Source organism: Vombatus ursinus, unplaced genomic scaffold, assembly GCF_900497805.2.
Source record: "Vombatus ursinus unplaced genomic scaffold, bare-nosed wombat genome assembly UNPS02014793.1, whole genome shotgun sequence".
Classification (NCBI taxonomy): Eukaryota; Metazoa; Chordata; class Mammalia; order Diprotodontia; family Vombatidae; genus Vombatus; species Vombatus ursinus.
The window spans coordinates 9840435-9862730 of record NW_020954571.1 but is presented as its reverse complement, the minus strand read 5'-3'; the positions used below and the strand labels follow the sequence as shown (position 1 = coordinate 9862730).

The 22296-nt window shown below is 43.1% G+C and overlaps 1 protein-coding gene across 2 annotated transcripts in view; it reads right to left on the bottom strand.

The window, feature by feature from the left end:
* Positions 1 to 4419: 4419 nt before the first annotated feature.
* PTGES (prostaglandin E synthase) overlaps positions 4420 to 22296 on the bottom strand; it is a 34826-nt gene continuing 16949 nt past the window's right edge. For both annotated transcript variants that reach the window (XM_027869548.1, XM_027869549.1), the window contains exons 3-4: positions 21900 to 21982; positions 4420 to 5650 (exon numbers count right to left, since the gene is read on the bottom strand). In XM_027869548.1, the coding sequence (XP_027725349.1) occupies positions 5401 to 5650; positions 21900 to 21982 (333 nt within the window). In that variant the 3' untranslated portion in view covers positions 4420 to 5400. The remainder of the gene's footprint in view (positions 5651 to 21899; positions 21983 to 22296) is intronic.

Sequence of the window (22296 nt, the reverse complement as noted above, 5' to 3'; positions counted from 1 at the left end):
CACTGCCTCTATTGCTAAGTAAAGAAAGGCTCAACACTAGCGTTAGTCACCAGATGATCTATTACTTGAACTTCAATAGTTCATGAAACTAAGGCACGGAGGTGCTGCACTCTGTACTGGTTGAGAGACTATTCTTATCAAGGAAGCTACGAGTCTTTAAAGTTCAAGGGCTCTGCTTAGGGCCACGAAGACCATTACATTAGCTTCAAATCATGCTTCATGCCATGCAGCCATCCACCAGGACACCAGGATCTAGCCAACATGTACATATTCCTCTCTGTCCTGCTGCTGCCTGTCTCTCCATACTAGGACCAGACCTCCAGAGGCCCTGCCTCCTTCATCCCAGGGGAGTTAATTTATCCAGTTTAGGGAATCTTCCTGAGATGAAGCCATCCAGATTACAGTGAGCCAATCCTACCTCTGCCCTCTATACCCACCAAGACCATGTTTCTTCATTACATGTAGCCAGGGCCTGGACAGCATGGAAAAACTTCCTTATATTGGCAATTTCAAGAAGTGGCCAGTTCCCCATTTCTGGAGGTCTTTAAATAGCGGTTAGACAATGCCTTGTCAGGTATGTTATAGTGGGGATTTTTAAAGATGTATTTTTAGTCTCAACATTCATTTCCATAAGATTTTGAGTTCCAAATTTTCTCCCCATCTCTCCCCTCCCCCCACCCCAAGGCTGCGTGCAATTTGATATAGGCTCTACATGTACATTCATATTAAGCCTATTTTCACATTAGCCATGTTGTAAAGAAGAATTAGAACCAATGGGAGAAACCACGAGAAAGAAGAAACAAACAGAAAAAGAAAAAAAAAAGAGAGCAAATAATATGCTTTGATCTACATTCAGACTCCATAGTTCTTTTTCTGGATGTGGACAGCATTTTCCATCATGAGTCCTTTGGAGTTGTCTTGGATCCTTGTCTATCAAAGTCAGTCATCGAATTATGTGGCAGTTACTGTGTACAATGTTCTCCTGGTTCTGCTCACTTCACTCAGCATCAGTTCATTCAAGTCTTTCCAGGTTTTTCTGAAGTCTGCCTGCTCATCATTTCTTATAGTACAGTAGTATTCCATTACATTCATGTATCACAACTTGTTAAGCCATTCCCCAACTGATGGGCATCCCCTGAATTTCCAATTCTTTGCCATATGGTATGGATTTCCTTCAGGTAGGGGTGGAACTAAATGCCTGCTGAGGTCCCTTCCAATTCTCAAATCCCAATGCTGTGACATGACATCTTGATGTCTGGCACATAGTACACACTTAAAAAATGCTTGTCAGTCATTCCTTGATTTTCCCAACCCACTTTTGAACTCTTGCCCTGGATAATAATTAAATATTACCATTGCTTCTAGGAAGGGCATGAGAAGCAACTGCCATATACTCCATTCACAAGGTCCTCTTTGCTGTCCATTGCTTTCTCACATGGGCTGTGCTACACATTCCTCTTAGAATGTAAGCTCCTTGAGGGCAAGGACTGTCTTCACCTTTGTATTTGTATCCCCGGCATCTAGTACAGTGCCAGGCACATTGTACATATTGAGAGTGCTTAATAAATACTTGATTGATTGATAGCAAGTGCTATCAGTTAACAGTAACCTAGTTACTAGTTAAAAGTAACTAGGAAGTGATGTAGGATAACTAGAAGGAGGGCAACAGGAATTTCTAAGAAACAAACTTTACCAACATCCCCAATTTCACATTTTGTACCAAAGTTAACACTGATTGTTTATGAGAAACTGTCTACTCCTAACCTTCAGCATGATGGGACAAAGAAGGTGCAACTTACAGGCCCTCCCCACAACACTTTTACTTGCCATACAGATTTCCCAAGGCAGCAGAAACCTGGCCAAGGCAACTAGTTTCTCTATTTTCACTTCCCATCACAGTTCACTAATTTCTGGCAAAGCTCTGTCACTTGTATTTCTACTGGAAAACTGAGTTATTCCCTTTCAGCTCTAAGTTGTAATATACCAATACTCTTATTGGCCAAGGTAGTATCAGTAAATGGGGGCAGGGACCATAGACCCTTTACAGCTCTAAATCCTTTCACCTAAGGAATGGCAAAGCAGAGCTGCCCCCACACTCCTAAGGGCTTCCCCAGCTCTGGTTGATGGATTCCCTGCAGTCTAGTCTACTCACGAGTGCATCCAGGCATCTCTGTGACTGGCCAACACTGCCATCTTGAGGTCACTGTTCACCCAGCCCTGCTTCTCAATGAACGGTCCCAGTTCCCATACCACATTTCCCAATTCTACCTAACAGCCCCTCCCTCTGACACCCAAGCCAAGGGCCTATTGTTCAGAGAGCCTCTGTTTAACAAGGCTACTATGCTTCCCAGGTTAGCTCTGACACTGAGCAAGAAGGGAAGTGGGTCTTCACTTCAGAGATTGGATTAACCGCTTTACATTAACAGCCACTGGGAATTTCAGGATTTCAATCCCTATATCCCTTTGTATGATTTATCCAAACCTAACAAGGTTCAGGAGCACTGGATTTGAAATCTGGGGACACGAGTTTGAATCCTATTACTAACCTACGTGACCACGTCACCACCTTTCTAGGTCTGTTTCCTCAATGAAAATGATGGGGTCGGACTCAGTGACCTTTAGCAACTTCACTCCAGCTCTAAACATAAGATCCTATGAGCCCATCTTCTGAGACCACACTGAAGAGCCAGCAACAAAGCCACCTGTCTCGGCTCTTCCCCTTGACTTAAGTCTGGGCCTTAGGGCAGTCATAACAAGGGGCTGCAGCCTCCTTGCTGGCCAGAACAGGCTCCAAAGGTGAGTCAAAGGCAGTTTTTATTATTTTTTTTTTCAGGCAATGGGGGTTAATATGGTCACACAGCTAGTAAATGTGAAGTGTTTGGTCTGAGGCCATATTTGAACTCAGGTCCTCCTGACTTCAGGGCCGGTGCTCTATCCACTGCACCACCCAGCTGCCCTAAAGGCAGTTTTTAGAGCAGGAAGCTTGTCCTCATTCAGCACTTCCATTCCAGAAAGATCCTCTTGGTGGCTCCCCCTTTACCAAGAGTACTGGCATCCTACTTGTGCTGGTTGCTTAGCAACCCCTCATTCCCACACACTTAGTTTCTTCCCTCAGGTTTCTGAATCCAATCTTCTCTTTAACTCCTGAAGGGAAGGTGAAAGTTGGGAATTGTTCCCCCCACTGTAACCTCTATTCCCATTTGAAGAACAGGCTCCACAATAGGGGAAATTGAGTCAGCTCAACTCTATACAGAAGTGTAATCTGGGATTTAGGCAACACTGAGAAAAGCCCACTCCTACTGATGTGTTAGAACAAAACTTTAGTACACCATTCAACTCTGGGGGTCGCATCTTAACGACACAGTAAGCTGGAACAGGTCCAAAAGAAAGTGACCAGGACAGCATAGGCCCGGAGAACAGGCTTAATGTGCATTGGTTAAAAAAAAAATGTAAATACCTAGATTGGAGAAGACTGAGGTAGAAGGTAAACAACAGTTGCTTTCAAGTATTTCATGGATTATTCCATGTAAGACAAATTGGATTTGGTTTACTTGGCCCCCAAAGGCAGAATCAGCAATGAGGAAAGAGGTCACAGAGACTGTATATAAATTTTCTCCAGAGGTAGTAGGGTCCTCAAAAAAGCTGAATGAGGGGCAGCTAGGTGGTGCAGTGGATAGAGCACTGGCCCTGGAGTCAGGAGGACCTGAGTTCAAATCAGGCCTCAGACACACAACACTCACTAGCTGTGTGACCCTGGGCAAGTCACTTAACCCCATGTGTCTCACCGAAAAAAAAAAAAAAAAAGGCTGAATGATCACTGGCCAGGGATACTGTAGAGAGGATTCTTGGTCAGTTTTTCCAATTTCTCCATCACATGATTTGTGTCTTCAAAACTCGGAACAGAAGAAAAGGGAGTAATGGTATCAAAATGAAGACTGGTCAACAGAGGCTTCAGTTTCTGGAGATATATACCCCTTTAAATGAGATAGTATTTGTAAAGCACTTAGCTTAGTGCCTGGCAGAAAGCAGGCACTTAATTAACGCTTGTTACCTCCTCCCTGCCTGACACTCCCTTTTCCCCTTGAATCACCAGCCAATCACAGATCCTTCAATGTCCCTGTGACACACTGGTCAGGATGACCCCAGAGCATAGGATTTCAGAGTTGGAAAGGATTTCAGCAGCCATCCAGTCCAAACTATATCCAAAAGGAATCCCCTATGTAACATACCCTCGATGCAGAAAGTGAGATCTACATTCTGGGAGTGGGGTGGATGCAGGGTTGGGCCTTTACTGGGAATCCCTATCTTTTAAACATCCCTGTCAAGCACACGACCAAATAAGACTATCAGAAAGCACCCGGTTTGGGGAAAAGTGGACATCATGGATAAGCAAAATCAAAGAGGCTTAGAGGCAATGGGTCAACTTCTCAAACAATGCAATTTAATAACAACAATAATAAACACTTCACAGAACAAGAAAAAAGTATGCTTCTTGGGAATGAGCACCCAGAGGGTGTTGTGACATCTGGGTCCTCAGTCTTAGGTCTCTAAACCACAGAAACAATGCCAGACCAAGGAGTCAGCTTTTATTTACCTTATTTTACAACTTCTTCCCAATTTATCTGTTGGTTATAACTCTGTCCCCCTTCCCCCTTTCAGAGAGGTTGGATTCCATTACTCATCTCTAAGCCTAAACCTACCTAGTATTGTTCTACCTTATTGCTAGAGAAGACAACCTCTTTCCTCCTCTTAAGTGACTGCTTGTGGAAAACAGTCAGTACAACAGAAGCTTTAGAGCATCCCAAATACTGTAAACCTATTCTGGGGGCACACCAAAATGGATTGTTTCCATGGCCCTAGTTTCATTAAACTTCAGCTATGAAAATATTTAAAAAGAGACATTTCTTTTTTCCAGGGTCTTAAAACTCAAATGGACTCAAACGAGAGAGAGAGAGAGAGAGAAAGAGAGAGAGAAAGAGAGAGAGAGAGAGAGAGAGAGAGAGAGAGAGAGAGAGAGAGAGAACACAAAAGAGAACAAGAGCAAGAAAGAAGTGCATACTGGACACATAATTTTTAAAACTGTGCTTTTGGAGCAAACTTGGAAGGATTTTGGATTTAACCAGTCCCTTCGATATGCTGTAGCTGTGATCAGCAACTTTACTAGACTCCACGGAATTAAAGAACATCTGCATATCAGGACATACACAGGATGATATAAAGACATACAAGCATGCTCACACACATACTCTATAAGTGGCCAGCCAACCAGGCACCTGGTTCAGTCATGCAGGGAAGCAAAGTGAGAGGAGGGAGATGGATATGGAGATGAGATGGAACCCTGGAAAATCTGCATTTATTATCTTCCCTCATTGGAGAGATGGCACCATAGCTAACTGCTGGTTACCAGGTGTCTATGACCTCCCAAAGAATCTGCAGAGCCATGGAAACACAAGGGAACTGAGCTATGGTATAGGCCACTGAGCGGATGGGAGCTCTCAGTTTCACCAGGTAGGCAATGGTGTGAATTATCCTCCCCACAAAGAAGATGAAAAAGTGAAGCCAGGCTATGAAAGGGTCTGGGTCCAGGAAAGAATAGATGGATCCCAAGAAAAGAAATGGTAAGATGTTCTCCAGGTCATTCCAATGGGCTCTGGAATAGAAAGAGAAGAGTTTGGTCAGTTGCTAATCACAGTTCAATTGCTGCAAGGGGATGCCTCCACACCAACCAAATGTATCCACTCAAAGTCCCTCTTCCTCTACTCCCAGTTCCTTAATGTGTTCCTGAACTCTTCTTATTTCCACAATCCACAAAAAAGTAAACATATGGGCCCTCCCCTCCAGGGACTTACAATTTAGTTAGGGGAATAAGATGTGAAAAGTTGAATAATGGGATAGATAACTATAGGGGACCTACCTGAGAATTTGATGATCCTTTCTCCCCTCTGAGGGCAGAAAGCTAGGGGGAGTGATCTGTATTTCCAACAAGGAATTTTGATTCAATAGGCAGCTAGGTGGCACAGTGAACAAAGCAACTGAACTTGGAGTCAGGAATACCCGAGTTCAAATTCAGCCTCAGTCATTTACTAGCTGTGTGAGCCTGGACAAGTCACTGAACCTTGTCCAACCTGTTTCCTTATCTGTAAAATAGGGATAATAATAGCACCTGTTTCCCAGAGTCGTGGTGAGAAAAAAAATGAGATAAAATTTGCAAGACATTTTGCAAATCTTAAAGGTCTATATAAATGCTAGCTAGCTATTAATAAATAACATTGTAGTTCTCAGAACTGATAATATTGACATTCTCACATCCTGACCTGTAAGGTGTATTTCTATACACAAATATATGGGGGTAGAGATAAACCTGGACAGGCATATTTCACAGAGAAAAAAAAAAGAACATGGATACTAAATTAATCAGCATTTCTTATGCCCCTATTGTGTGCCAGATACTGAGCTAGATGCTGGAAATACAAAGACAAAAATAAAATAGGTCTTACCCTTGAGGAGCTTACATTCTATCAGAGGAAATAGCATATTGAAGAAACAATGCATATACACATAAATGCATAAACACAAGGTTAAAAAATGTTTTACAAGCAGTAGGTCAGCACTAGCAACTTCAGGGGAGACTAGAAAAAGCTTGAAGAGGCTGAGAAGGCAAGAGTTACCCTAGATATGTCCCTAGATATGTCCCCTGTGTCAAAGGTCAGATAAATTGTATTATTCTATAACTCCCAGTGACTGTCACCAGAAGTGGTGCTTCTCCATGAGGCCTGATCTAGGACGTCTGGTGCCCTCTCCTTTCCTAGCACCTGTATATAAAGAACAAATAAATAAATGAGCAGGTTTATCACATACATTTTGCTGTTTCTGGGCTTATAATATTAGAATATTCAATTTGGCTAACAGGGGAATACGTTCAGACATTTCCCCATCTCATGTCCCCTTGACTGGCCTATTGTGAACCAAATGGCCCTTAACCATAATAAGAATATCTAAATACCCTTTTCAGGGCTGCTCATCAACATTTGGTGTCTATCTGATTCACCCAACTCTCACCGGTGGCTCCAAGAAGCTGTGGCATGTGCAGCAGCCACACCCCAATAAAACTGTCTCTGCAGACGGGCTAACCCAAGCAGAAGGTTAACTACAGGCCTCAAACCCACTGATAAGTTAAGGGGATGTCTACCCCCAAGCTTGTGAAGATTTTCCCTGGCAGAATATGTAGATGAGAACATTGTGCAACTAACTCTGCCTCACTTATATCCAATTCACATACAAGTCAAGACATCACCAGATGTCATTGGTCCTCTTCGAAGATAAAGGACAAAGAACAACAACATTCTACAAACATAGCACCATGTCAAAAATGGGGAAATAACCGCTTCATTTGAAAGAATCAACGATGTCCCATGGACATGAACTTAGCTTCCCAACAGAGATCACTGACATGGGGGGCACCTGGCCTTGAAAATCCAAGTAGCTCAATCATCCTGAGACAGGCCAACCAAGCCAGGGGATCCCAACTGAGGACTGGCTAGGGCACCACCAGTGTGGATGTATCAGTGCCCCTCTACTATTCAAAGACACATGGACCATAATGGTAGAGCCATTATTTCTTCTATTGATTGTATAGTGGGGAATGACTAAGGAAGTCCCTGATCCATTTGATAAATTACAACCCAGTCAATTGCAGCTGACTTTGTTGCATTAGTTGTAAACACACTTAGGATGGGGAACATGGAGAAACTGCAGAAAAGAGGTTCTTAACCTGGGATCTGTAAATCTGTTTTTTAAATACATGTATTTTAATAACTACTTTAATATAATTGGTTTCCTTTGTAATCCTATGTATTTTATTGTGTGCATTTAAAAGTATTATTCTGAGGAGGCCATGAGCTGCCATAGGGGTTGGGGACACAAAAAGGGTCAAGAACCTTTGACATAAAAAGCCTGGCAACAATGATCACATGCCTGACTCATTCATAAGCTTAGAATTGAGATTACAAGTGAGGAAGTCTGAGGATGCCAGCCAGAACCCTGGTCCAGAGGCAGTCTTTTTCTTCACTAACATTCCAGATGACTAGGGGGAGGGAAGAAGCTCATTAAATTAATCAGGGGCTCTCCAGATTGACCATCATTACACTATTATTCATATGGCACTGGAAAATGAATAACTTGTCATTATTATATATAAATATATATGATATAAAATAAGAGACAGACTATGGAGACACAGCTTGGTGTAACTGCCCTCAGAGTCAGGAAGACTTGGGTTCAAGTTCTATCCATGGTCATGTGACTCTGGAAAGCTACTTAACCTCTAAAACTCAAGTTACAGAATAGTGGCTGATTTTTCTTGGTAGAGGGGAGATGTCTTCTCTCTTAGGAATTTCCTACACCAAATAAAACATGTTTGGACAAATATGTTCAGATCCTTCCTTCCATCCCCAGAAAAAAGAAAGTTCTGCAGAGTTCTCAAGCAAACATAGAGGGCTAGCGACTGGACTTGGGATTTCAATGGTTCCTGGATTAGGAAACTCTCTTTACCCAAGCAGGTTGGCACTGTCATTGCAATCTAAAGTCTTAGTTGCCTAGAGCACTAAAAAGGGAAGTAACTTGTCCAAGGCTGAAGAGTTAAAATGTCCTGGACTTCCATAAACCTAAACAAGAGTTAGGAAATAGGACAGTCTTGCTGCAATGCAGATCAGTAACTGCTCTGCAGAGTGCTCCAAAGCAGCCTGGGGTGTGTGCCCACAGCCACAGAGCCAGACTGTGCCCAGAGGCAGGTTTCTCTGACTTGACTGTGTGCCGCCTCTCACACATCACTTTATCACATTGGCGAAACAATAATCACCAAGTAACTTATAGGCTCCCTGACTCTACTTTTCAATGAAATGCCTTTTATTATAAAGATCAAGAAAAGACGAAAATTATTCATACCTATACATAAATTAATTATGGGGGGGAGAACCAATTTGCTTCAATCTAATTGGAACTGGTTAACATTTTCCACGAGGCATTAGCTAACCTTACTTGAGTTCAGTGGTAAACAGATTCCAGATTATCATAAATTAGTGATTCAAATTAGTGGCTTAAACCCACAGATTGGAAGTCTGACCAATCTGTACATGCATACAACCAAGAAACATGATCAGAAAAGAAATTGGAGTGTTCATATCACAGAGCAGGAATAAGATATGGCAGATGGGCAGTCAGCTGGTTTGGTATATTTGAGCCTCTAAGGTACTAAGAGGAAGCATCTGGGGGTAAGGGAAGGATTTACGGGGGAAAACACAGATAAATTTCACGAATAAGTGCCCGGGCTGAGATCTCTATCATCAGAGGGGAGTAGTTATAAGGAAATCACAGATTCACAAAAAGTGCCCATTAAAGCAAGTGGGAAGCAAACTCCAAAAAGAGTCAAAGTCCCTTACCCTGCTCCTCCCCACCAATTCTGTAACTCTTGATTCCCCTCCCCACCCCACTCCCATCACACACACAAATCCTCATGTTCAGAATCTACTTCCACAGAATTGAATATTTTTAACTGAAAGGAACCACAGAGATAATCTAATTCTGGCCCTTTTTTTTTTTTAAACAGACCAGGAAGCTGAGGCCCGGAAAGGGGTAGGGGACTTGCCTAAATTTACAAAGCTAGTCAATGAAAGAGATGGGCTTCTCAAAGCAGCACCCTTCCTGCTCCCGTTCCAGGGCCCCTTCATCCCCAGAGCTCACCATCATCACCACAACGCCAAGACCTATTCTACCTTATCTAACTGGAATGCTCCAGGGCCCCAGTCACTCTAATTCTTTAAACAAAACCCTGTGACTTCCCCATTCTCAAAATGAGAATTTCCATTCTTTGGCAAGAGTCGATTCATACTTGTCCAACCAACGGAAAGACTGTTACCCAAACAGGGAAACTGGGAAAAACAGGGAAGGCCCGGTAAACTCAGCAACCCAACCCCAGTGAACTTTCTACTTTTGTACAAGGTGACCAACCCTTTCCAATCTTTGTTCCTAGAATTTGTGCCCAAAGGGACAGGTATCTAATGCTATATCTTATAAAGCAGTTAGTTTGCTTGCAGAGGTGTTCTGTGACTGCTAAACAGTACCTGCAATGATTTAGCTTAACTCAGCCTTGTAATCCCTAGACCAAAGGACCAGTCAATCAGGCTGGCATTATTTTATTCTCACTACTTTTCGATTTAGATGCAGCTCTTCCCACAACCCTCTTCCAATCTGCTTAGAAGGGGAAACATTATCCCCAACTTCCCTAAACATGATTTCTAATCAGTGCCCCTCTTCAAGATTTGGTGCTGCCCTCAAGGCAAGTCTCTTTTACCTGCCACCTCAGAAGTGGCCCTTAGAAAAAACTGTGAAGCCTTTAGGGAGACCCTCCATAGTTAACTCACTGCTCCTTCTTAAACATGTTATCTATCCACTGTTAACAGAGCCAGGATTCCTGTACACTCTAAGGAATCCTGATCTTTATGTCACCCTTGTCAGGAACATTTGCATTTTAAAAAAAGAAAGTTGGAAGGAGCTGATGCTTAACATCAAGGAATATATCTCTACTGCTTGGACTTCAGACTGGTGGGGGTGGAGATCTTAGAGGATGAAGAGGGGGGTCCCCCTGCCCAACATCTGTTCAGGTAGGCCACACTCAAATAGATCCTGATTTTAGTATCACCATTTATAAAAATCTACCCTGGGAGGCATAGTGCCCAAAGTGCCCCACTTCAATACAAAGAGTACTGGAGGCCCTGAGTTCAAATCCCAACTGACATTTATTGTATGTGTGATCACTCTTGGGCAAGGCACTTAATCCTCTGGGACTATTTCCTCAACTATAAAAAGAGGTAAGAAGTTGGATTAGAAGCCCTTTGAAGTCCCTTCCTGTTCTAAATTTATGGTCTTACAATCCCCAAACTTACTGTAGTCTAATCTGAGCAAAAGTCCCTTTCCTTCTTTCAAGCTGTTTCCTCATCCACAAAACGGGAATAATGGTGCCTACAGTACCTACCTTCCCAGAGTTGTGAGGAAAGCACTTTGTGAACCTTCTACTGCTATTATAATTAACAATAAAAATGCCTTAGCAAGATGCCAACTTTATTGCTTCCTGAATAGGTCACAGGAAAATAAAATCAGTAGTAGCAAGTGCTTAGAGATCTCTAGCATGAATCATCTGTTTGCTTTAGTGGAAAAGACGCCCTGGGCTTGAATTCTAGTTCTACCACTCCAGTACCTGAGTGACCTCCCCTCTCTAGGTCTCATTTTTCTTTTCTGTAAGAAATAAGAGGATGGGCCTCATAGACCCACTCCAGTTCTAAAATGCAGTGACCAATATTAGCATAGACAATAGTCCTCAGGCTAACAAGACAGCTTGCCTCCCATGTCTGGCTCCTACTGCTGCTGACACTGGGTTGGTGGCTGACAGAAGACATCTGTGTACTGTTATCCAGCTGTTCTTTCTCAGGGTTTGTCTAAGCGTAAGCTTTGCTGGGCATACACACAGGGTCTCTGTGGAAACCTATCAACTACTTCCTGTCTTGGGTAAACAGCTACAATCTCCAACAAGATTCTCATCAACAACCCTGGAAACTGAGGAGTAGACATTAGGCCCAAATAAACCTTTCTCTTCTTCCTATACCTACCCCCAAATGAGAATACAGCACTTCATTTCTGTGAAAGTGCTACATATGACTGATTCACTAACCCACTCACCGTAGCAGTTTACCCCTCCTCAGGCCTCATGCTTCAAGGAAAAAACTGAGGCCATTCCCAGAGGAGTTAGCTCCTCTTCCTTCTCATCTCATGGCATTCAGATGTCTTCCCTCACTTGAGTACATGCAAGCCCTGCTCCCATTTCACCCCATTTTCTCCAGCAGATGGCCCTCTCCACTATCTTACTCTCTAACATTCAATCTCTATCTACTTAGTCTGCTGCTTCCACGCTGCCTATAAACACACCCACGGTTCTCCCCATCTTCAAAAAATTCTCACTTGATACAAACATCCCTACTAGCAATCTTCTGCATTTTTCTTCCCCTTCATGCCTAGGTTCCTTGAGAAAGCCATCTACAATCAGTGCTTCTGCTTCCTCCCCTGTCTCTCTTCTAAACTCTGCAACCTGAATTCCAGACCATCATTAAAATGAAACTGCTTTCGCCAAAGTTGTCCCTCTCTCTTACTTGCCAAATCTAATTGCTTCTTCTCAATCCTCATCCTTCTGGACTCTTTGGATATCCCTCTTTTCTTCTGGACACTCTCTATTTTCTAGGTCTTTGTGACAGTGCACTCTCCCGGTTCTCCTCCTATCTGACTTCTCCAGTCTCCTTTGTGCTGGATCTTCATCCAGATCACACCCATGAACGAACTGTGGGTATCCCCAAAGGCTCTGCCCTGGGCCGCCTTCTCTTTAACCTCTACACTATTTTGTCTGGTGATCTCATCAGCTCTCATGGGTTCAACTGTCACCTCTATGCAAATGATTCCCAAATCAATTTCACCAAGCCAACCTTAATCTTTTTCTGGAACTCCACTCCACACTACCGACTTGCCTATCGGACATCTCTAACTAGATGTTGTCTCAAACTCACTATGTCCCAAACAAAGCTCTTGATCTTTCCCTTCAAACCCTCTCCTCTTCTAAACTGCCCTATTACTGTCTAAGGCACCGCCACCCTCCCAGTCATCCAGACTCACAGCTTCAGTGTCGTCCTCCACCCCTCATTTGTACTCACCCCACAGACACAATATGTTGCCAAATCTTGCCATTTCTACCTTCCCAACATCTCTTTACTCACACAGCACTACTCTGGCATAAGCCCTCATTACCTCATGCCTGGACTGCTGCAGTAGCCTTCTTGTTGGTCTCCTTGCCACTCCAGTCTATCCCTCCATTCTGCTGTGAAAGTGATCCTGTCACTTCCTACATAATCAATGTTAATGGCTCCTACGTGATCAAATATAAGATTCTGTTTGGCTTTTAAAGCTCTTCACAACCTGGCCTCTTCCTATCTTTCCAATCTCTTAAACTTGACTCCCTACCTCACCCTCTATGATCCAGTGACACTGGCCTCCTGGCTATTCCTTGCACACGACACTGCCATCACTCAACTCTGGGCCTGTTCATTGGCCATCTCATGCCAAGAACGTTTTCCTTCCTCATTTCTACTTCCTGGCTTCTTTCAAGACAGCTCAAAACCCATCTCTGCCAGAATTCTTCACCAATCTCACCCCCCATCCCCATTTCCCCCTAAGATCATTTCTCATGTACAGTGTATACATACCATACATGTAGAATTATGCATATATTGTCTTCCTATGACTATGTGAGCTCCTTGAGGGCAGAGCCTTTCTTTGTATCCCCAGACCTCAGCACAGTGTCTGGTCCACAATAAATGCTTAATACATGCTTGTTGATTGATTCTAGTAAGCTCATGACAAGTCTTCCTGCCTCCAATCTCTCCTCTCCTCTCCTCACCCATCTTCCTAATAGAACCTATGATCATACTACTCCTTAAATTGTACACCTTCAATGGCTCCCTAGCAAACAAAAAAGAAACTCCTGACATTGACATATAATAATAGTTTATATGGTTCTTTCTGAAAAACATTTAAAAAATATTACCTCATTTTATCCTCACAATCACTCTGGGAGGTACGTGCTCTTATCTCCATTTTACAATTAAGGAAACTGAAGCAGACAGAAGTAAAGTGGCTTGCCCAGGATCACATAGCTAGTAAGAGTCTGAGGGAGAATTTTAATTCAAATCTTCCTGACTCCAGGTCCAGCACTGTCCACTGCATCAGCTAACTGCATTCAAAGCCTTTCACAAGGTGGCTCCAATCTGCCTGGACAGCTTTACCCCATGATACTGCTTCCATGTATTTCACTTTCCTATCAACATGCACTCTTCTCCCCCTCATTCTTGTCCAGCCTTCTTCCATCTCCATGCTTTTGCACATACCATTTCCCTCCCCCCACCCCACTCACTCCCTTGCCTTACTTCCCTCCAGGGCCAACTCCAGTGCTGTCTTCTATGAAGCCTTCCCTGAGCTCACTGGATAAAATCAATCTTTTCCTCTTTAAAGTTTTCATAGCAATTTGCCTGGACCCCTCACCCCGTTCACCTCACTCTCTTATAGCATAGTTATTTCTATACTTGTCTTTCCCCCATCATCCCACTATAAGTTTATCGAGAGCAGAGCATGTTATATCTATCTCTGTAAGCTCCTAGCCCTGAGCCTTGACTACACTCGATGTTAAATAAGTGGTAACATTTCTATCATGCAGGCATGGTGGTTTGCTCCTGTAATCCCTGCTCCTGGGAAAGGGGAGGTAGAGGGTAATGGATTGATTGAGTTCAGTAGTTTGAATGCTGATTGGGTGTCCTCACTTAGTATGACACCGATATGGTGAGCCACCAGGAACAAGGGGGCAAGGCTGCCTATGGAACGGCAGACTGGATCATATTGGAAACAGAATAGGTCAAAGCTTCCATGCTGATGAGTACTGGCATTGGACCCACAAATGGCTGCTGTACCTCTAGCCCAGACAAAATTGGAAGACTAAGGCTCAAAAAATTAAAAAAAAAAAATAAAGGCTTGCAAAACACTTTACATATGTTATCTCATTTGATCTTCACAGCAACCTTGTAAGGTAGCCTCTTTTATTATTGTCCCCATTTTACAGATGGGAGACCCTAAGGCTGGAAGAGGTTAATGACTTTCCCAGTAACACATAGTTACTATATGTCAGAAGCTGTATTCAAACTTTCTGACTGCAAGTCAGTATTCTTTCCCTACATTAACTAGCTTGATAAACTGAAGCTAAATAACCAGTAGAGGTATCCTGCCTCAATCCCATGGTACAGGATTTTATTTTTGATAGAAATGTCAAGTGGGCAGGTCAGTTAGTGGAAAAGCACAGCCACCCCAAGGTTCCCTGAGAAAATTACAGCATCTCAGAGTTAGGATGAAACCTCAAGAGGCCATGTAGTCCATCAAGCATTTATCTAGTCTCCACTTGAAGAACCTGAGACAAAGACTTGCCCTCCCATAGGTTTTTTTAGACTAGAAAAGCTCCCAGACTTCACTGACCCACATTCTTTGTTCTATACAACTTGCCCACCTCTCTGGGATTCCATCCACAAAAAGCAAACAAACCTCTCCCTCTCATCCAAGAAAAAGCCTTACCAGGACTTTCCCACCCCGGAATTAGCTTCTCAGTTAGACACACTGATCTGCTTACTTCAAGAAGAAATACAGTTTCTGTTAAGGTACAGTGCTGTATGGTCTCTGAGATCCCTTCAAGCTCTGAGATTTGATGAACCCATGACTCTCAGCAGCTTCATTACCTCTGAAAAAATCTACGTTAATGCATTCAGAGCAGTACAACTGTGTTTTGCTTTACACAAGCCTGACAGGGTAAATAGGGATTGATATAGGAGACAGAGAAGAAATTATTATCACCTTTAGCAAAGGATTCTTCACTTTAAGAAAGGATTCATGAAGGGGCAGCTAGGTGGCGCAATGGATAGGGCACCGGCCCTGGATTCAGGAGGACCTGAGTTCAAATCCAGCCTCAGACACATAACACTTACAGGCTGTGTGACCCTGGGCAAGTCACTTAACCCCACTGCCTAGCCAAAAAAGTAAAAAAAAGAAAGCATTCATGACCAGTTTCTCTACTGTATTTTAAATGACTTGATTTAGGGGAAAAAACCTATTTGCAAACAAAAAAAATGAAAAGAGCATGTCAAGAATCAAACCAACAGTTGTATTGATATCCAGAGAGCATGTGGATTGAGCAGGAAGAGGTACAGGGCTCTACAGCCAGTCCTAAAACAAGCACTCTGAGTTCAATGCACTCTTTTAGGAGAGAGCCAAAGTCTAGGATACAGTGGGTGGTGAGGAGAAGGTGCTGAAGTTGACTGAGATTTCATTATTAAAAATAATAAAGCTAGGGGACCAGGGAAGCATAATGAGGGGAGGAGAACCAAAAGATTGCAAGAAAAAACTGATTTAGCCTGCCTCTGGATATAGTCTGTCGATACACTGCTGACCAACTCACAGAAAGATGCAATTGCCTCACTCAAAAATCAGCTTCAGAAGATGAGAGATTTGTCTTCACACATCTCTATGTTCCTGAAGTCATTTACTGGAGCTCAGTTAGCCATCTATTGTTAAATCTTAATTCGCTTTATGAAGTGTTTTATATGTGTTTTCTCCTTAAAATGATGCAGGTACTATTATTATTCCCATTTTACAAATTATGAAACTGAGAACCCAAAGTGGTTATGTAACCTCCCTGGAGCCACCTGACTGGCAAACATCTTGGACAGGATTTGAGCCAAGGTCTTACTGACTCCAAGCCAGGGCTCGCTGCCTTTCTGGTTTACAACCTTTTGTAGTAAAGGTCAGAGATATAGTATCACACTAGAGCTGGCAAAACCCCTTAGAGCAAGGATCGGCAAACCAGAGCCCATGGGCCAAATCTAGCCAATATAAAAACCATTCTTAGCTTCCAAGCCATATGAAAAGAGGCAGCATGTCATATTTGGTCCACAAGCCATAGTTTGCCAACCCCTGCCTTTTCCCTCATTTCACTGGTGAGGAAACTGAGGCAGACCACCTAAGAATCTATATGCTACTTGCTATGTAGAGTAGGTTTCCCTTTTGCTTTCCTGAAACTCAGGCTTCAAGGACAGTTCCCCTAGGCCCTACTACTCCGGCATTCAACTTACTTCATGTTCACTCGTTCAGAATTCAGGGGATCACATATCTAGAGCTGGAAGGGCCCTCAACAGTCATCCCATCCAACCCAAGGCCCAGAAAGATTAGGGGACTTTCCCAAGGTTGCCCAAGTATGAGCAACAGGAAAGAGAGAGAGCTAAGTCAACCCAAGCCTCCCCGAGAGGGCTCTCTCAGCCTGGGAGTTCCCAGCATTTTGACATAATACTAGCCATCGGAGGATGTTCTCCCCAGGAATAAGAATTCTAAACTCTAAGCAATGACCAGAGGTAAATGCAGTATTGCCACTCCTTACAACTGTATACATAAATAGGGTCATGTAGTCCAGATCACTAAAAGGCAACATGGTACAGCGGAAAGAATACTGTATTTGGAGTCAAGAGTACCCCAGTTCAAATCCTGACTCTGCCTGTGTGATCTTTGACAAGTCCTTAACCTTCCTGGGCTTTAATTTAATCACTGGTAAAATGAGACGGTTGGCTCAGAGAACAGATAATGAACCATACCTCCCTCCCCTCAGAAGAGAGATGGGGGGCTACAAGGGCAGCATGCTGCAGACACTGTTAGCCACATTATATATGACTGCAATTACTGTTTTTCTGTTACAAGAGAAGGTTTAGTTGGAGGTAGAGGAGCAGGGGGGTAGGAGGCATATGTGTAAAACCAAAATGCATTAATAAACTCTTTTCAAGAGGGATTTGGACTAGATTGGGCTTCTTAACCTTTTTCCACTCATAACCTCTTCAGCACTTCCTTAAACTGTGGGGTCACGACCGACAGTTTAAGAGATGCTGAACTAGAAGATCTCTAAAGGTCCCTCTTCCTTCTGTAACTAGGATCCTATAAAAATGGTTCCAAATAAAGCCACTAAGGACATTCTCCAGGATGGAGGTGAGGGAGCAAATTGTAAACACAAGGGGCCTGTTCTAAGGAGATTCTCACACTTTCAGAATCTAATCTGAGAAGAAAAAACAAAAACTTCATTCAGCCAACAGAGGTACAGACTGACGTGTGTCATTCATAATAATGACCACTTCGAGGCAAGAGTCATCCAAAACAAATTCACTCCAGACCAGACTTGTTCCCCACCTGCAGCAGCTTCCCTATACTGCAATATCCTGCCTCTTGCTGAGCTATTGCAACATCAGCCTGAATTTTACTATGTCATTACAGCCGTTTGGAAATTTGATAGCTGTCTTTTAGAAGTAGTGCCTTCCCCCCAGGCCCTGTCCCCACTGGGAAAGCAGCTGCCAGGAGTCACGTCCAGGCAATCCAGGAGGCAGGCCGTTTTCCTCCCGCTGCCTCTACAGTTTTCATGACTTTCATTTTAAAGTAACCCTATCTCAGCTCAGTTTTGTAGCTGGTGAAAAACACAGTAAAACCTCATTAATTAAAATGTGGCCCAAGGATCCAAGAGGGATGCTCAGGACCCTTTCAGGGGGTCCACAATGCCAAAACTATTTTCATCATGATACTAAGATGTTTTACTTTCTAATACAGTAAATATCAATGGGGCATCTACATGTATAGTGGATAGAGTGCCAGGCCTAGAGTCGGGAAGATGAGTCTTCCTGAATTCAAATCTGGCCTCAGATACTAGCTACGTGACATTGGGCAAGTCACTTAACTCTGCTAGCTTCAGTTTCTTCATCTGTAAAACGAGCTGGAGAAGGAAAAGGCAAACCACTCCAGTGTCTTTACCAAGAAAACCTCAAAATGAGGTCATGAAGAATCAGACATGACTGAAAAACACCTGAACAACCAACCAAATATCAATAGATAAAAACAAGAATGGGCTGATAAATATTTAACCACCAACATATACAGTGAGACATACTGTTATGTTTAATCTGCATTATTAATATTTTCTCCATCAATTTCTTAAGTCTAGGCAATCAATAGAAGAATAAATCAAGCCCTGATTTGTAGCTTTTGTTGATTTTCAAGAAGTAAATATTCACTAAAAATTTAACAACTGGCTCATTCAGATGCAGTTGGCTCTGTTATATCCCCAGATGTAACCCACATATGAGGGTCCTCAATAATTTAAGAGTGTAAAGGGATTGCGACCAGAAAGTTTGAGAACTGTTGGTGTAGAGAAAAGGGAAGTTGGACTCCACTGATATCCCAAACAATGAAAAATACAAATAGGAAGATATTTTTAAATTTCCCGCCAACTAATAAATTTCAAGTAACTAATTCAGCACCTACCCCAGTGCCTTCAATGTTTGATAAATTAGACTGTGAAAATATATTACTTTGAAGGCATTTCAATGGGTTGGTAATAGGGGAGGGGTGTTGATATTCCTTCCAACAGTACAGGTTCTAATTCATCCATGCTGTCTTGTCCATTTCCTACCACAAATGCTCTTGCAGGAGGTCCATCCACTGTGCTGGGAGCCTTTCTCAAAACTTTCTGACATTACATGAATAATAATAGTAGCGAACATTTATACAGCACCTTAAGGTTTGCTTTATACATGCTTACTCATTTGATAAATGGATGTGATGGAACCCATGGGCTGTCCACTGATCATCTCTCACCTCAATCTCCTCATCTGTAAGGTGCCGGCCTGGCCGGCCTAGCCGGCCTCCCAAGTCCCTTCCAGCTCTGGCTCTATGTCTAAGGCTCTGTGACCCTCCCACCTCCTTTCTGATCTCATTGTTGGTGTCATTCTTGAAGCTGCTTCTTCCCCACAACTGCTCCTCAGACCCATTACAGAGCCCATCACTCTTCAGAATGACCTACAATTTTCACTCTTCAGAGATGAAGTCACTCTGTGACTCACACTCATGCAGCATCATCAGAAGGATAGTCATGTTTTAAGAACTGACCTTTTGTTTCAGGGAGAAGCTTGGGAGCGTTAGACATACAGCACAATTTCCCACAGCCTATCTATTTAGCCTGCTATTTGCTCCTGGGTCCAACCCACTGCCCTGCACAGTGTCCTTCCAAGATGTAGGTACTAATGGGCCAGATCTACGGATCGTCTGTCAAACTCCACGTTGTAGTCTGGACGATATGCATTCTTTGTCCACCAAGGCTTCCTGTGTGGATAGGAACTGAACTCTTAGGCATGATTATGGGTTTCATTTAAAAGGCTCTGTAATGTTGTAGGGCTTGATGCAATCAATTCCGAGTCATCTGCAAACATAACAACTACGGCAGTGATGTCAAACTCAAATAGAAATGGATATGGGGAAATCTTTCATTTGGACTTTGCCCTGGCCATCCTCCAACATGGTGGCAATCATGCTTAGACTCCAAGGCCCTCTGATTTCATCAAAGTGGGTGCTCTCCCCACCAAAGCAGATCACAACAGCAGACAAGGATGTTGTTTTTTTGACTTTCTATAGCTGAAAAATTCACTAACTTGTAGCCAACTGTCTGGTGATAAGCTTCTTTCAATTGAGCTAAACTGGTCTTCCTAAGACTTCTTCCATTATGACTAATAGAAAATTCACTAACAATGCCTATTCCAAAGCTCTAAGTTTTACAAGATGCTTTACTTACATTAACTTTAAGATATGGACAGCAAAAACAAAACAAAAGGCAGGTAGTGCATTATCCCAGTTCTGCAGAGGAGGAAACTAAGGTCCAGAGAAAAAACAATTTGTCTAAGGTTACAAAGTTATGGTCATAGGTTCCTAAAGCTGAAAGGGACTTAAGATGTCAGCTAGTCCAAACCCCCTCATTTTACAGATGAGAAAACTGAGGCCCAGGGAGACTGAGTGCCTGAAGGTTATTATACAAGGGCAAGGGGCAGAATTAGAATACGAACCCAGGTCCCCCTTGCACTGACTCCCATCATAAACTAGTTAAGTGCCAGAGCCAGGACTCTTAACCCAGACCCTCTGACTCCAAATCAAATGCTCTTTTCAACTACATCTAGCAATACCCCATTTATCCATTTGTGCCCTTGTCTACACTTTCCTCCTGTTCCCAAATCCCTGCCCCCAAGAAATGCGAGTATCCGTCCCTATTAGTCCATCCCTTAGGTTTGTCTACACATTCAAGAGAAGGGCAACATAATTATGTGTAGTGGTTTTTCTTTTTTTCCCCTCCTTCTGAGGTAGTTTTTCTCCTTTTGCTAAGCCACATGAATAGCTTCCAATTATGTGTATATACAGATAAGGTCTTAGCATTCAGACCCATTTCCCAGGCTGTTATTTTCAGGCCATCTAAAAAGGCAGTATTTAAACGTAGTGGTAGAAGGTACTCTGCCTCCCTCTCCCCAGCCTTCCCCAGCTGCAGCCCAAGTTTTCTCACCTATGGGGTATCTTTACTGCTCTAAAAAACCAAAACACAAATGCTTTCATTCTTTCACAGCTGAAAGGCCAAGCTATTGAGTAACAGCTCCATCAGCCCTGGCCTAATATTTAACTACTCTAGTCTCTGCAGGTTGATGAGATTTACTCCTTGGGCTATATATTCTTATAACCTCTGAAAAACGAATGTCTCTGTTCATACTCTGCAATAACTTGCTAAGCTGTGGTGAACCTGCCAAGGACTCTGGTAATTCCCCATTATTTGGGCTCCAGCATTTCAAGAGCATAGTGTGACACTGGTGGGAAGTACGGGACTTGAAGTCAAAGACCTGGGTTGAAGTTTTGGCTCCACTGAATGGCTATGGACAAGTCACTTAACCTTCAGAGAGGAGGAGGAGAAGGAAGAAAAGGGCGAGGGGGAAGTAAAGAAAGAGGAGGAGGAGCAAGAGGGAATACTTTCCAGGCAAGAGAGATAGACTTAGGGTTAATGAAATTATCAAATGAGGAAATAACATAAGTAAAGAGCTTTATAAATAGTGCAAACTACTCCTGCTTTCTAGTCTGAGGTGACACATCCATTCATTTGTTTGATGCACAGAAGGGTTTTTGTCCTCTGTCCCAAGCCATCCTGTCTACCACCCACCCACAGTTATCCCTGCTCTACCATGAAAACTTTTCACCAACTCCACCCTCTCGGCCCTAGCTCAGAAACTGGCAGAAGGGAAGGAGAATGTCTAAGACATCACCCATCTCTCCACAGCCCACCAGCCATCTCTCCAAAACGGCATTAAGCACCCTAACACATAGGGTGGGAAGAAGTGAGAGGCTGAACTAGGAACACACAGGGACAGATGGCAGATACTTGCCTGCGACATCGTTCCACATCTGGGTCCATCCGGCAATACTGGAGGCCTCCATGCTTCAAGGCATCTTCTGGATTGGCAAAAGCCTAAAAGATATTCATGGAGAATTACTACTGTATGGGAAATAAGTCAGGCCTAGGGATGTTTCGTCACAGGATCTTCCATTTAAGGAGGCCAATCATCTCTTCACTTCTTATCAGGCTGCGCTTTAGACTCCTCTATCATGCCCCAGAAAAGACATGCTAGGGGCACAGTGGACAAAGTTCTGAGCCTGCTGTCAGGAACACCTGGGTTCAAATCTAATTTTAGTTACTAGCTGTGTCACCCTGGGCAAGTCATTCTGTTGGTCTCAGTTTCCTCAATTGTAAAATGGGATAATAACAGCAACTTCTAGGTAAAA